At 31.6% G+C, this 13,589-nt stretch overlaps 1 protein-coding gene across 2 annotated transcripts in view; it reads right to left on the reverse strand.

The window, feature by feature from the left end:
- The window catches only part of Fer (FER tyrosine kinase), a 360,047-nt gene that overhangs the window by 203,675 nt on the left and 142,783 nt on the right, over window positions 1-13,589 (reverse strand). For both annotated transcript variants that reach the window (XM_033767413.1, XM_033767416.1), the window contains 2 exons: window positions 12,673-12,876; window positions 200-322 (listed from right to left, as the gene is read on the reverse strand). In XM_033767413.1, coding sequence (XP_033623304.1) covers window positions 200-322; window positions 12,673-12,876 — 327 coding nt within the window. The remainder of the gene's footprint in view (window positions 1-199; window positions 323-12,672; window positions 12,877-13,589) is intronic.

Below are 13,589 nucleotides of genomic sequence, written 5' to 3' on the forward strand. Positions count from 1 at the left end.
AAAAAAAAAAAAAAAAAAAAAAAAAAAAAAGAGAGAATTTTAATAAAATTAAGGATATGTAGTTCATCTATATTGGTATTAGCAGCATACACATAATCTTTCGGTTTCTAAACTTCTAGCACTTGATCTAAGAACATTATTTACAGTGGGAAATATTAATTTAAAACAAAGAAGCAAAAATGTACATATATTAACCTACCTTAGGAATAGGATTCAGGAGAACTACACCTGATTTCTTAGTGATGACTTGTTTTGTTGTATAGTGATGATCTATAAGTTGGGGGATGCTTGAAAATCCAGTGCCCTCAAATCGATACAGATTCTGAAAAGATAAAAATGAAGTAGAATAAATATGAAGATATTGTTCAGAAAGACTGCATTCTTCACAAAGTAAGCTCTATGTAACAAAAACTATCATTGCACAACAATGAATATATTCCACACTACTAAACTATACACTTAAAAATGATTAAGAGGTAAAAAGGAAAAACATATAGAAAAATAAATACTAAAATATACCTTTTGTCAAAAAGTGTAATAAAAGCTTCCTTCTGATTATTCACAACAATTTCACCCGTACATACACAGAAAATACATGGGTACAGATAGGGGAATGTATGATTTTAAGAAAATTTTAAAACTAGAACTTTTCTATTTTATAAAAATAGACAGTAGAATAGGGGTCTACGAAGAACAGAATGGGGTAGGAAGGATAGAGGGATGGAAACCAGAACACTGGTTAACAGGCACGACAATACAGTTACCTAGGAAGAAAAAGTTCTAGTGTTGTATAGCACAGCAAGATGACTACAGTTTACCAGAATTTATTACACGTTTTATAAAGAATTAGAAGAAAGGAGCTGGGAGACTGTCAAGATACACACACACACACACACACACACACACACACACACACACAGAAATGTTTAAGAAGATGGAAATGCTAATTACACTGATTTAATCATTACACATTGAATATACATACTGAATTATACTTTACAACTATGTTGTATCAATTAAATTTTTTTAACTTAGAACTTTGAAATCTGTCTAAATGTAAATATAATTCGCACTACCTCAAAGATTATTTTCCAAGGAAAAGGTTAAAAACTGAAAGCTCTTTTTTTATAATATAAAATAAGGTTCAGTTTAACAAAATTTAATTTATATATAACTTTTTAGGTAAATATTTCTTTTTTATCATTTGAGGAACATAGAGGCATTAAACAGAGTCTAAGATGCAGTAAAGAGATTATTCTTACTTTAGCATTTAAGGATATACAGTTAACACAAGGCAGTGTTAATTACATATAGTTACAGACAATTTGGGATAGTTGTTAACAAACTGCTTATAGAACTTTTCTACAAAGTAGCTAGACCAGATGTGATATATTAGTACTGATACTTAAGAATATTTCATATAGAGGATATTAATATATTTCTGAGCAAGATCTCTTAGTATCTTACTTTATCCACTGGTGAAACAGAGATGCTCTTCAGGCCTCCTCACAAATAAGTATGAGGACTATGTATTAATATGCTAACTACTTTGCGCATGTGGTACATAATACACTCTCAGTTACCACACAAATAATAACCCTTTCAAAATTACTCCAAATCTGGATATATGAAAGGAAGAATTTTCAATGAACACAAGTATAAATTACATTTTCTGAAAACTTTATCCTAGAAGGCATTCTTATATGAAACTCATTAAGAAATGAAGGCATAAAAGATTATAAAAATAGAACATGTAATGAGTAATAAAAACCACAATAATATTTTAGTCAAATATTTTGCTTCTTGTCTTCCTTCAGTCAACAGCATTTACTCATCATTCATGAGTGTATTTAAGAAGTATGACCCAAAAACCAGTGAATGCTGCTGGGAAGTCCCATCTAACAGGAAGCACAGACACATAAAAACATGTTGTGTGTTCTCATTCACCTTATTCATCGAGTCTGACACTGTACAACTTCTGATTCTTCCTCACAGTCAAAATGATCATGAAAGGTAAATGTTTTATGTACAATTACTGTTTTCACACCAGAGATACTATTCGGTATTTACACATGTGTGACTTATTTATTTCACTTAAGAGTATATCCTCAATATGTATCCATTTTCCTATGAATGACTCTAATTTCTCATTCTTTATGGCTGAGTAGTATTCCATTTTATAGAAAAACCACATCTTCTTTATCCAGTCTCCAACTGATGGGCAAATGGGCTGTTTCCAAGTTAAAGTAAATGTTCTAAATCAATCTAGGACACCAAGGCAATCATGATGGCACAACTAGAAACTCAGAAAAAAGAATTCTAGAACTGCTTAAAGTGGCAAGATTTGTGGAATGAGTATGCTTAAAGGGAGGGGAGTTATTTTGAGAGGGCGTTAATAGCAATGTGTTTTTTACTATTTCATACATTCACTGTATTTTTAGATCACACTCTTCAATTTAATCCCTCCTGAAGACCTGTTTTGACACATAAATCAATTCCTCAGAAGCTATGTGTTATAGCTCCCTTACTGCCTTCCAGCCTTCTATCAAATTTAACTTTTCAATGAGCTTTATTATGACGCAATACTTAATACCTACCTTCTCATCCCAACTAAATTTTTTACCTTTTTACCTTATTGAATTTTCTCTTCAGAACATATCACTATCATCATATACACTTTATTTATCTCTATCACCATACATCTTACTTATTTATCTTTTTACATTGTCTACTCCCCCTACCCCTGCCAAAATGTAGGCTCACTGGGTGATCAATTTATTCATCTGCTTTGTTCAGCAAAGTATCCCAATGCTCCAGAATTGTGTGTGGCACATATTACCTGTATCAATATGCATATATGAATGAATGAAACATAGTACATAGAATGTGGCTGTGAACTTAGACAATATAACTTAGAAACAACATTCATGCAGGGATTTAGCTCAGTGGTTCCATCACCTGCCTTGTAAACACAAGGTCCTGAGTTCGATCCCCAACACCAAAAAAAAAAAAAAAGAGAGAAGAAACAACATGCATGCAGTCAAGACACTGATCTACAATGTTGAATAAAAAGTAAATTAATGAGGGTTGCAGATTTAGCTCAGTGGTGCTGATGCCTGCTTCACAAGCACAAGGTGCCAAGTTTGACCCCCAGTACCAAAAAAAAAAAGGAAATTAATAAGATGAAGTTAACACACAATGAAATTTCAAATCAGCCACCGGTGTCATGTTCTATGTAAAATTCTAAAACACCTCCAAAACTCAAGACCTACTAAATTAAACAGTGGGGATTTTATTTTCAGTTTCCCTTTCTTACTAAAAGAAAATATCTAATTTTGAATTTAATTATTTTTAAACAATCTCTCTGATCAGTGAAGTTCTGAAAGTCCTAACACAATCTAAAACTGAGTAACTCATTTTCTTAAAAATGGAGATACAGTAATGAGCCTAAAAATGTTACAGTTTAAGCAAATGAAAGATCAATAATAGAACATTCACCAAAACTATTAAAGATTTCTTTCTCTCTTTTTTTGGTACCAGGGATCCAACTCAGGACCTTGTGCTTGCAAGGCAGGTGGTGGAATCACTAAGCTAAATCCCCAGCCCTAAAGTCTTATTTCTTAATACATGCACAGGGCCAGGGATTAAGATCAGCATTTCTGCCACCTACCTTGCAAGTGCAAGGACCCAAGTTCATAAAAAAAAAAAAAAAAAAAAAAAAAAAAAAAAAAAAAAAAAAAAAAAAAAAAAAGCCACCTGCCTTAATACATGCACAATTCCAAATTTTACATTTGCACAGATCTTGGTAAATTTCTTCTAACTCAGCTGATCTGAAAAGAGTCACATATAGATGATTTTTAAAAGTGTTCCACACTGCTTTAACAGTAATAGAAAGAAACCAAATTGACTTTTTCTTTTTGAAACAAGACTTGGAACACCTAGGCTCAAACAATCTTCCTAGTCAGCTAACTTTAAAGTTACAGACTAACTTTTAAATAAGAGATTCTTTTATAAATGCAAGTTGATATTAAAAAGTCATAAATTTCCAGAAATTTCTACATAGATCATTTTGTTGTTGGGTGTTACACTTTAAAATACTATGTAACATAATATTAAAGAAATATAAATGCAAAATATGTACAACACAATTTTTGGAAAAAAGAAACTACATAGATACATATGATTAGACTATATCAAAAATCTGAATTATACTGAATTCATAAAGAGACATTATTATAAATCATAGATTCCATAATACATATTTATGCATTTTGCCAAAAGCATGTATTACTTTGTATTTAAAACATTTACTGAATCTAGAACTTGTTTCTAAATTATCCTTGTGCTACTTACAAATCACTCATGGGAACAGATGAAAAATATAAAAGTCGGAATGAAATTTTATAGCTATGAAAATTTCCAAAGAAATTATTATGTAAGGAAGCCAGACAAAAGAGAATAAGTACACAAAATAAGAAGGAAATTCATAAGCTGAAATAATAATGCCTAAGCAGAACTCCTGGAAAAAATCAATATCCATAGTTCAGGACAATGAGCAGGCTTGAGAAAAAATGAAAGAAAAAATAAATATTTCTGAAACAGGCTGAAAAATCTGAATTTTAAAAAGACTAAAGCACTCCTTTTTTAGTAAATACCTAAAATTAAAAATAAAACATAAACACAGATGAATGTTAATAATTATTAATAACTATAAATAAATTATAAACTACTAATTAAACCAGTATACAGGAAGGAGTGAGAGTAATATCAGTAACGATTTGGTATGGCTTATCCTAGTTTACCTGTATTGATTCTTAGGTTTAACTGGCTCAGATTTAACTGCCCCAAGCTTCTCGGTTAAAAGCTTTGTTAAAACTTAGTATTTCCCCTTTACAGTATTACTACAATTTACAATTATATAAAGCATGTTGTGATTTATGAATGACTGTGAACCTCCTCTACAAACTACAAGCTCCACTATTACATCCCTGTGCCTTAAATGGTATACATTCAATCAGCAATTCCTAAAAAATAATATTAATACATTTGGGGATGGCTTTGTTTTATTGTTAATAAAGTCTTAGAAGTCTCAACAAACAACATATACTAATAAATATTTTTTTAAGTGTTGGATTTTGTGTGTGTGTGTGTGTGTGTGTGTGTGTGTGGTTGTACTGTAGTACTAGGAATTGAACTCAGGGCCTCCACAGATAGCTACATACCCTGCCCGCCCCTCTTTTTTATCTTATTTGACATTTTCGGAAAGAATCTTGCTAAATTTCCCAGGCTGGGCTTGAATTTGCAATCTCCTTGCCTCAGCCTGCAGCAGTGCTGGAAGTGCAGGTGCGCACCACCGTGCGAAGTCCATTAAACAAAATGTTAAGAGTTCTAATAACTTCCTTAAGACCAATAGCATGAATTTACAAGGTACTTCAAAGAGCTAGGAGTTGTAGCAACAAAATAAAGTAAATCTGTCTGTTGTTTTTGTAGACTAAATCCATCACCTCAAAGTGAATATATGAGAGACAACCAACAGGTATCCACTGAATAAACTGCTCACTTAATAGACTGAGCTACATAATTTCTTATAATTTATTTTTTGATTGCCTCATAATCCTCATACATTATGAGTTACAATGTAATGCTTTGGTTCATGAATGAATGAATACACAGAGGAGTAATCAACTCAGAGTAATTATCACACCCAGTGCCTTAAACTTTACTTTTTTCTACTGATGGGTATATCAAAGTTCCTTTTTCTAAATATTTTGAAATATATAATTCATTACTGTTAATTATATTCACCCTTCTGTACATATATCATCAAAATTACTCCCTTTAATAAAAAAGATAACATTGTATCCACAGATGCACCTCTCCTCCTCTTCCTCTTCTTCCCTATTCTCCCTGGCCTTAGGAACCAATGTTTTCTCTCAAGTTCTATGACATTAACTTTAGATTACACTTGACACTGAGATCAATAGCTGAGTTGCCAGATTTATTTCACCTAACATAATGTCCTTCAGATACACCCACGCTGTCACAATGGCAAGATTTCCTGCTTTGTCACAGCTGAACAGTACTCCATAGTTTACATACACCACATATGCACCTGAGGACAGACATTGTATTGATGGCAATTACAAACATTGCAGCAATAAACTTGGAAGAGCAGGTGTCTTTTCGGTACACTGATTTTCTTTCTTTTGGTTGGGATTGTTGGATCATAATAGTAGTTCTATTTCTCATATTCTAATGAACCTCTATACTCTACTCTGTAAGAGCTGTACTTATTTACATTCCCTCCAACAGTTTATAAGTATTCTTTCTCTATTTCCTCATCATTTATTCACTGTCTTCTTGGTAACAGCCATTCTCACTAGATGAAGTGGTACCTCATGCTGGCTTTGATCTGCATTTCTCTGATTAGTGATACGGAGTATGTTTTTCATTTCTACTATGCATATATATATATATATATATATATATATACATATATATGTGTGTGTGTGTGTGTGTGTATTTATAATATTTTCCCTGATTTTATAGGTTGTCCATTTGCTCTGTTGATTTTTTTTTCTTTTTCTACTGAGCTTCTGGTTTTACATTTGTTTTTGTTTCCTGTGTCATACCCAAAACCTATCTGCCCACGACTATATCCTGCAGCATTTTTCTTGCTTTCTTTTAGTAGTTTCTTAATTTCAGGGCTTAAATCTTGTTGAGATTTGTTGAGATATAGGAGTCTAGTTTCAATTCTTCTCAAAGTGGATATCCAATTTTTTCACCACATTTACTGAAGAAAATGTTCTTTCCCCATTGTATAGTCTTAACTCCTGTGCCAATTTGAGTATACGTGCTGCCAAAGTGAGCACTTAACTCCTGTGTCAAAACTCAACTGGCTGTAATGTACAGAGTTATTTCTAGGCTCCGTATTATCTAGGCTCCTATCAACTCCATTGGTCTATGTACTTTTAAAAAATGTCATTATCCATATGTTTTGACTACTATACAATAGCTTTGTAGTGCACCTTTAGGTCTGGTTGTCTGATGCCCCAGCTTTTTGTTCATTTTGCTCAAGATTTATTTGGTTATATATGGGCTTTTAGGCTTCCATACAATTTTCATAATTATTTTTTCTGATTGTGTAAAGAAGGACATTGGTATTTTGATGGGGACTGTTTTGACTCTACAGATCATTTTTGATACTACAGACTTTAATAACAATGATTCTTCCAATTTATGAGTATGTAATCTTTCCATCAATTTGTATCTTTTGCGATTTCTTTCATTGATGTTTTATAGTTTTCACTAAAGAGATCTTTCTTACACCTCTTTGTTAAATTTGTTCTTAGTCTTGTTTGTAACTATTTTCTTGATTTGGTTTGCAAATATCTCACTACTAGTATACAGAAATGCAAATATTTTTGTGTATTGATTTTGCACCCTGAAACATTATTGAATTTATTAGTTCCAATTTTTTAAGCAATCTTTTGGGTTTTCTACACACAAAAGCATGTCTTCTTCAAACAAGGACAGTACAACTTCCTCCTTCCCAATTTGGATTCTTTTATTTCTTCCTCTTGCCAACTGCTCTGGATAGGACTTCCATTATTAAATAAAATATTAAATAAAAATATTAAATAAAAGTGGTAAAAGTGGTAAAAGTGGACATCCTTGTCTTGTTGCAGATATTAAAGAAAAGCTTTTCTCTATTCAGCACAAGCATTAGCTACAGACAGGTTCATCATATACAATCTTCACCATGCTGACCTATATTACTTTCATATATAACCTGTTCAGTTTTTCATAAAGATTGAATTCTATCCAATGTTTGTTATTCATCTATTGAAATGACCATGTAAGTTTTGTGCTTTAATGATGTTAATGTCTTAGGTGTATCATATTAGTTGATTTGTGTGTAATGAACCATCTTTACATTCCAGGGAAGAGTCCACTTGATCACAGTGAATGACCTTTTAAATGTACTATTAAATTCAGTTTGCTAATATTTTATTGAAGTTTTGCATCCATCTTCATCAGGGATGGTGGCCTATACAAGTGGTACTTTGGTTCATGAACTTAATTCATTCTACAATTTGGGGTAGGCAGAGGGCTATGTTAATGTTTGTGGGGGGAGGATAGCTGCCGTCATGTTCCTCAACAAATGCAGAGTTTGTGAAGAGAATCAAAATTCTGCCAAATGCTTCTGTTTGAGAACCAAACTTGTTCACAAACAGAAGCATTTGTGAAACAAGGAATTACTGCAGTCTACTTTTTGAGTGTATTCTTATCTGGTATTGGTATCAGCATAATACTAGTTTTCTAAAATGAATTAGAAGGGCTCTGTCCTTTTCAATTTTTTAAATAATTTCAAAAAATTTAATTGTTTGGTAGAATTCTGTTGTGAAGCCATCAGGCCACAGGGCTTTTCTTCGAAGGAAAAAATAAAAATTAATAAAATATTAATTTTTGTTCATATACACTCATTTTTATTAATCGACATTTTAACAAAAGTAACCATTTATAACTGAATCAATCTCCTTAATCATTTTTGGTCTGACAAGTTTTCTATTTCTCCATGATTCAATTTTGGTAGGTTTTTTTTTTTTTGGTACCGGGGATCTAACTCGAGTCCTCATGCTTGCGAGGCAGGTGCTGGAACCACTGAGCCAAATGCCCGGCCCCAATGTTGGTAGTTTGTATGTGTCCAGAAATGTATCCATTTCTCCTTCTGCTAATTTTTTCTTGATTTTCTAGTTCTTTGAGACACATGGTCACATATTCACTTTAGATTTTAAAACTTATTTGATGTAGACATTTATTGCTATGAACTTTCCTCTTAAAACAGCTTTTTCTATATCCCTTAAGTTTTGACATATTGTATTCCCATTTTCATTCAACTCAAGAAACTTTGAAATTTCTCTTTAAAATTCTTTAATATCCTACTGATTTTTTACGAACATACTGTTTAATTTCCATATACTTAAACTACTGCCAGATTTCCATGTTTTATTGATTTCCAGTTTCATTCCACTGTAGTCAGAAACAGTACTTGAACTATTTTGATGTTTTTCTTTTAATTTGTTAAGACTTGTGGCCAAATACATGATCTGTTCTGAACAATGTTCTATGGGCAGATGAGAAGAATATGTATTCTATAGTTGCTAGATGAAACATTATGTAAATTCTTGTTAAGTTCCTTTGGTCTAATGTATGGTTTAAATCCCATGTTTCTTTGTTTATTATTCATTTGAATGATGTCCACTGATTAAAATGGGATGGTATATTCTCCTGCTACTACATTGCTGCAAACTCTCTCACTTAATATCTGTTAACATTTTTTTATACATGTAACAAGCTAGTTAATTTCACCTATTAATTACCACTTCTATTTTTGTGTTACTTTTGTTTACTGCTCCATATCCTTAGGATGGTATGACATAATGTAATATGCACAACAAATTCCTGAAAGAATTAACTATTCCATTATGTGCAGGATGTTTTTCTTTAAAATGTATTTTGTCATTTTTAATTCATCACCATATGTTAATCGAGATTTCATGGCTTAATCAAGTCTAATTCAGTACCTTTGTTATTTTTTTCATAATTTTTACTAATATCTAACTTGCTAGGTTTCAAGCTCACTTAGAAGACACCATACATTTTTTAGTTACACCTCCTTATGCTGCATAAAATGATACTTTCTAAAAATGAGTCTTCAGGAAATGAGTGTTAGATAAATAAATATGAATTGAATTTGCACTTTCCTGTTAATATGTCATATTAATAACAGTGTAAGTTCTTTCTGGGTTACCTTTTGTTTTATTACACAAATTTTGTTTTCTCATTTATAAAAGCAAAAATGTTCTTATATTTTTACTTATCAAATGGAACAAAACTTTTGAATCTCTAAAAATCTGTCAATACTTATGACACAAAACATGCAGCTTTAGATACAAACTCAGAACGTGGTTTTACATTAAGCAACAAAAACAGGCTAGTAACTATGGAATGGGTTGGTAAGTAACACTAAAAATAAACTGGATTCAGAAAGTCTTAGATATGCTTTTCAAAATTAATATGAGGTGTTTGGTAAAAAGCACAGCTCTTACTGCTTGAACTAGCTAAAATAGATATTCTCTATTAGAGTGGTAAAAATAGAAAACTTGAAAGTATCTGTGTCCATCTTTATCAATTATAATGGCCATAGAATGCAGTTTCTTTTCATGTAAGAAAGTAACTTTTATACCCATACTAAAATAAAACTCTGAAATAACTGCTATTAGGAGACTCTAGCTGACAAGAGGAATACTGGCAAAAATATCACTGTCACTCAAAGGGTATCTTGAACTTAAACACATGAATTCTAAAACATTATTTTTTCACTATTTAAATTTCACATAAATCCCACAGGAACCAAAAAGAAAAGTTTTACATTAAACCTTATCATTACATTTTAGTTCTTACAAAGTACGTTTGTATTTTTTTCAAAATCATCAATTATAAAAATGCCTAATAGTTGCACAGCACTTCACATATTGCAAAGCATATATTCACTGATTTTACTCCCATTCTATAGGATATTATACTTACTCCTTCCTAAACCACAGAACATGTAAAGTTTAGGGTTGAGACCAAAATATAACTCTTCAGATGCCAATGTTCTTTGACTATTTTTTCCTGTTCTTTAAAATCTATTATTACTTTATGTTGTCTTCTCTTAGGATACCTGTCATCTCATTTATATACAGCTTCTATAATCTAAAACTGGATTACAAACTCCTTCATTAGAATATGATAGGCACTCATTAAATATCTACTAATAAATGCCTCCTTTCACTGACCCCTTCTACTTGATAGATATATGAGTCAAGAAATGGGATAATTTTAGCTCACAGACAATTAAACTGAAAAGGAAAACTGACAAGGAGTTAAAAACTTCTCTAAATCATCTGATTTGCAACAGTTGAAGAGCTCAATGTTATACAGTGAAAGCTCACTAGAAGAAAATCAGGCAGTAGGAAACCTGAGGCATTAACTCATATATAACTGCTTACATCTTTAATAGAGATATTTGCAAAATTTTACTGACAGAAGGAAGCCAAAATCTTCAACTGGGAATTTAAAACACTGTCTTATTTTAAAATGTCAATAAAAACAACTGATGATTTTCAGGTTGACTCTTTTCTTTCTGTCTCCAAGAATATTAATTTCTATTTCTGTAGTCACATTTTAAACTAGAAGTAGTAAGAAGGGAAATATATTAGACTTACTTAAAGTGTGGTATATTTTAAAAAACAGTAATATGTAGAACTTTAAAAATGAAGGAAATGGTCATATAAACTGTAGTTAATTAGTTTGCACTTTATAATCCTTCCTTCTGTAATGTCAACATGGTCAACTAGGTGGGTTATCTCTATCCATAACTTAAAGGCACATACAAGTTCGAGTTTATCAAGGAAATAAAGGCCAACCTAGCATTAGAAATAGGAGAAGTTGGTAAGTATTATTATCAGGCGAGGGTTTAAATACTATGCAGAGTTAACAGAAAGTGTCAAAATTATAACACTTTAACGGACTTTTTCTTTTTAACCCATTTGAATGACACTCAATTTCATTTAGCTATAATTACTAGATGTGAATACACTAAATACTACTGAATCATACACCTTTAAATTTTATGGTATATGAATTTCACCTCAAAAACATGTTTACATTATATACATATATTTATATTTGTTGCTAATTTATATTTAGTAATCATGGCTCCATCTTTCTCTAACACAATGAGAGTATCACTCTCATTTCTGAAGAAAAACTAAAATCCTGTGGACAATCACCTTGAAAATGTATGACAAGTGAAATGATGGAAATGTAAAATGACAAAGAAAGGCATCATTTCTTTCAAATGCAAAAAAAATCCCATTAAAAATATCTCAATGAGTAAAAGCAAAAGTTCTGAAAGTACGCGTCATCTGGCTAGTTCTATAAAGAAAACATAGCAAATAAAAAGAGTATTATTTCAATACTCAATTTTCAAAAAGCATTAAAATAAGCAATGTAAATATATTTTTTAAAATTTTCACCAAAGGGAAAAAATTCCCTAAAAGACTGATTCAACTGCTATGGTTCCACATATTAAGGAATTTCATTATAACTATTCAATAAAATATTCCTTAAAATGTCTCATGACACCATTTTCAAAGTATTTCAAGGGATATTCACAAGAGTACACATTTTATAACTTTAAATTTCCCTAGAAAAAGAAAAAACTTATATTTGTGTTTTAATTTTCTATTTAAAGTACCCTTACTGTTTAATTTTTTTTGTTGTTTTTTGGTACCAGGGATTGAACTGAGGACCTTGCATTTGTGAGGCAGGGAGCAGGACCACTGAGCTAAATCCCCAGCCCCTCATTCAATATATTTTAAATACTTATATATTTAAGTTATAAATTTAAAAAGCAATTTTAATATAAAATATTTAAAATGAATATTTCCTAATTGCGCTTAACATATTAGTCAATTTTGAAGCATTATATTCAAGAGACTCCCAAAACAATAAATGCTAAACTTTAAGTGTTGCAGGCATTTGTATCATTGATCATAACATTACAATTAACACACAATGAACTACATCAAAATATACATAAAAACTAAACTGGAAACGTACATCAACAAATTGTATGATAAAGTGTCTCCTTTGTCCATCAGAATATACAGAAAGGACATATTCACCAGGTTTCCCATGACTCTCTCGCACCAAGAAGTCTCCTTGTTGCTTTAACAGTTCTTGGGCTTCTATTCTGGGAATTGCACCATGGTACCAGTCATGGTCCGCCAGGGGCTTCTCACTCACGGCGATCACGTCAGAGAACTGAACAAACAGTTGTTAGAAAGCACGTTAGAAAAAATAATGGGTTTCCAGGTAAACTTCATAGCAATTATAAATAATTCTTACATAAGTTCCTCCCTGTCTTTGTCCACTTAAAAACAATATTTAAAAAACCTGAAATTTTCATAATTTTTAAAGAAAGTATCTTCTGGGATATCCACTACTACAAACTGGCAGAAATACATATCCTTCAATACTCTGTTTTTTCATCTATTTATCATATACAGGTACATACAATATTAGCATTCAGAGTTAGCATTACAGTTTTATTTACCAAAAAACAAAATTAATCTATATATTACAATGAATCAATCAGGGGAATTACAAAGAAAATGGAGTAGTATCAGGGAAATTTACCATAAAAATAACTATTTAAAGAGTTACTTCTTTTTCTGGAATAAACAATTCATCACAGAGGCTGTGAACTGTCCACCTTCTTACATTCCAGGAGCACTATCTCAGATTCATTTTCTGCCTTGTTGAATCTTTTCTCGCTCATCTGACTTTCTTTACCATTACCTCTGCTACATGGCTGGTCTCCTCTTGCACAGCAATGGTAGATAAAGACTTGGAGAAACAGACTACTGAAAACCACCAACATGCAATTACTAATACATGCAAAACCTGGGTATATTTATAAGGGAAGAACTCAGAAGTAAAAGCAGATGATCTGTTATTTTAGGAGGTCAAATGCT

Source organism: Fukomys damarensis, unplaced genomic scaffold (assembly GCF_012274545.1).
Source record: "Fukomys damarensis isolate Sample0158 unplaced genomic scaffold, DMR_v1.0_HiC HiC_scaffold_3, whole genome shotgun sequence".
In the NCBI taxonomy this organism is placed as follows: domain Eukaryota; kingdom Metazoa; phylum Chordata; class Mammalia; order Rodentia; family Bathyergidae; genus Fukomys; species Fukomys damarensis.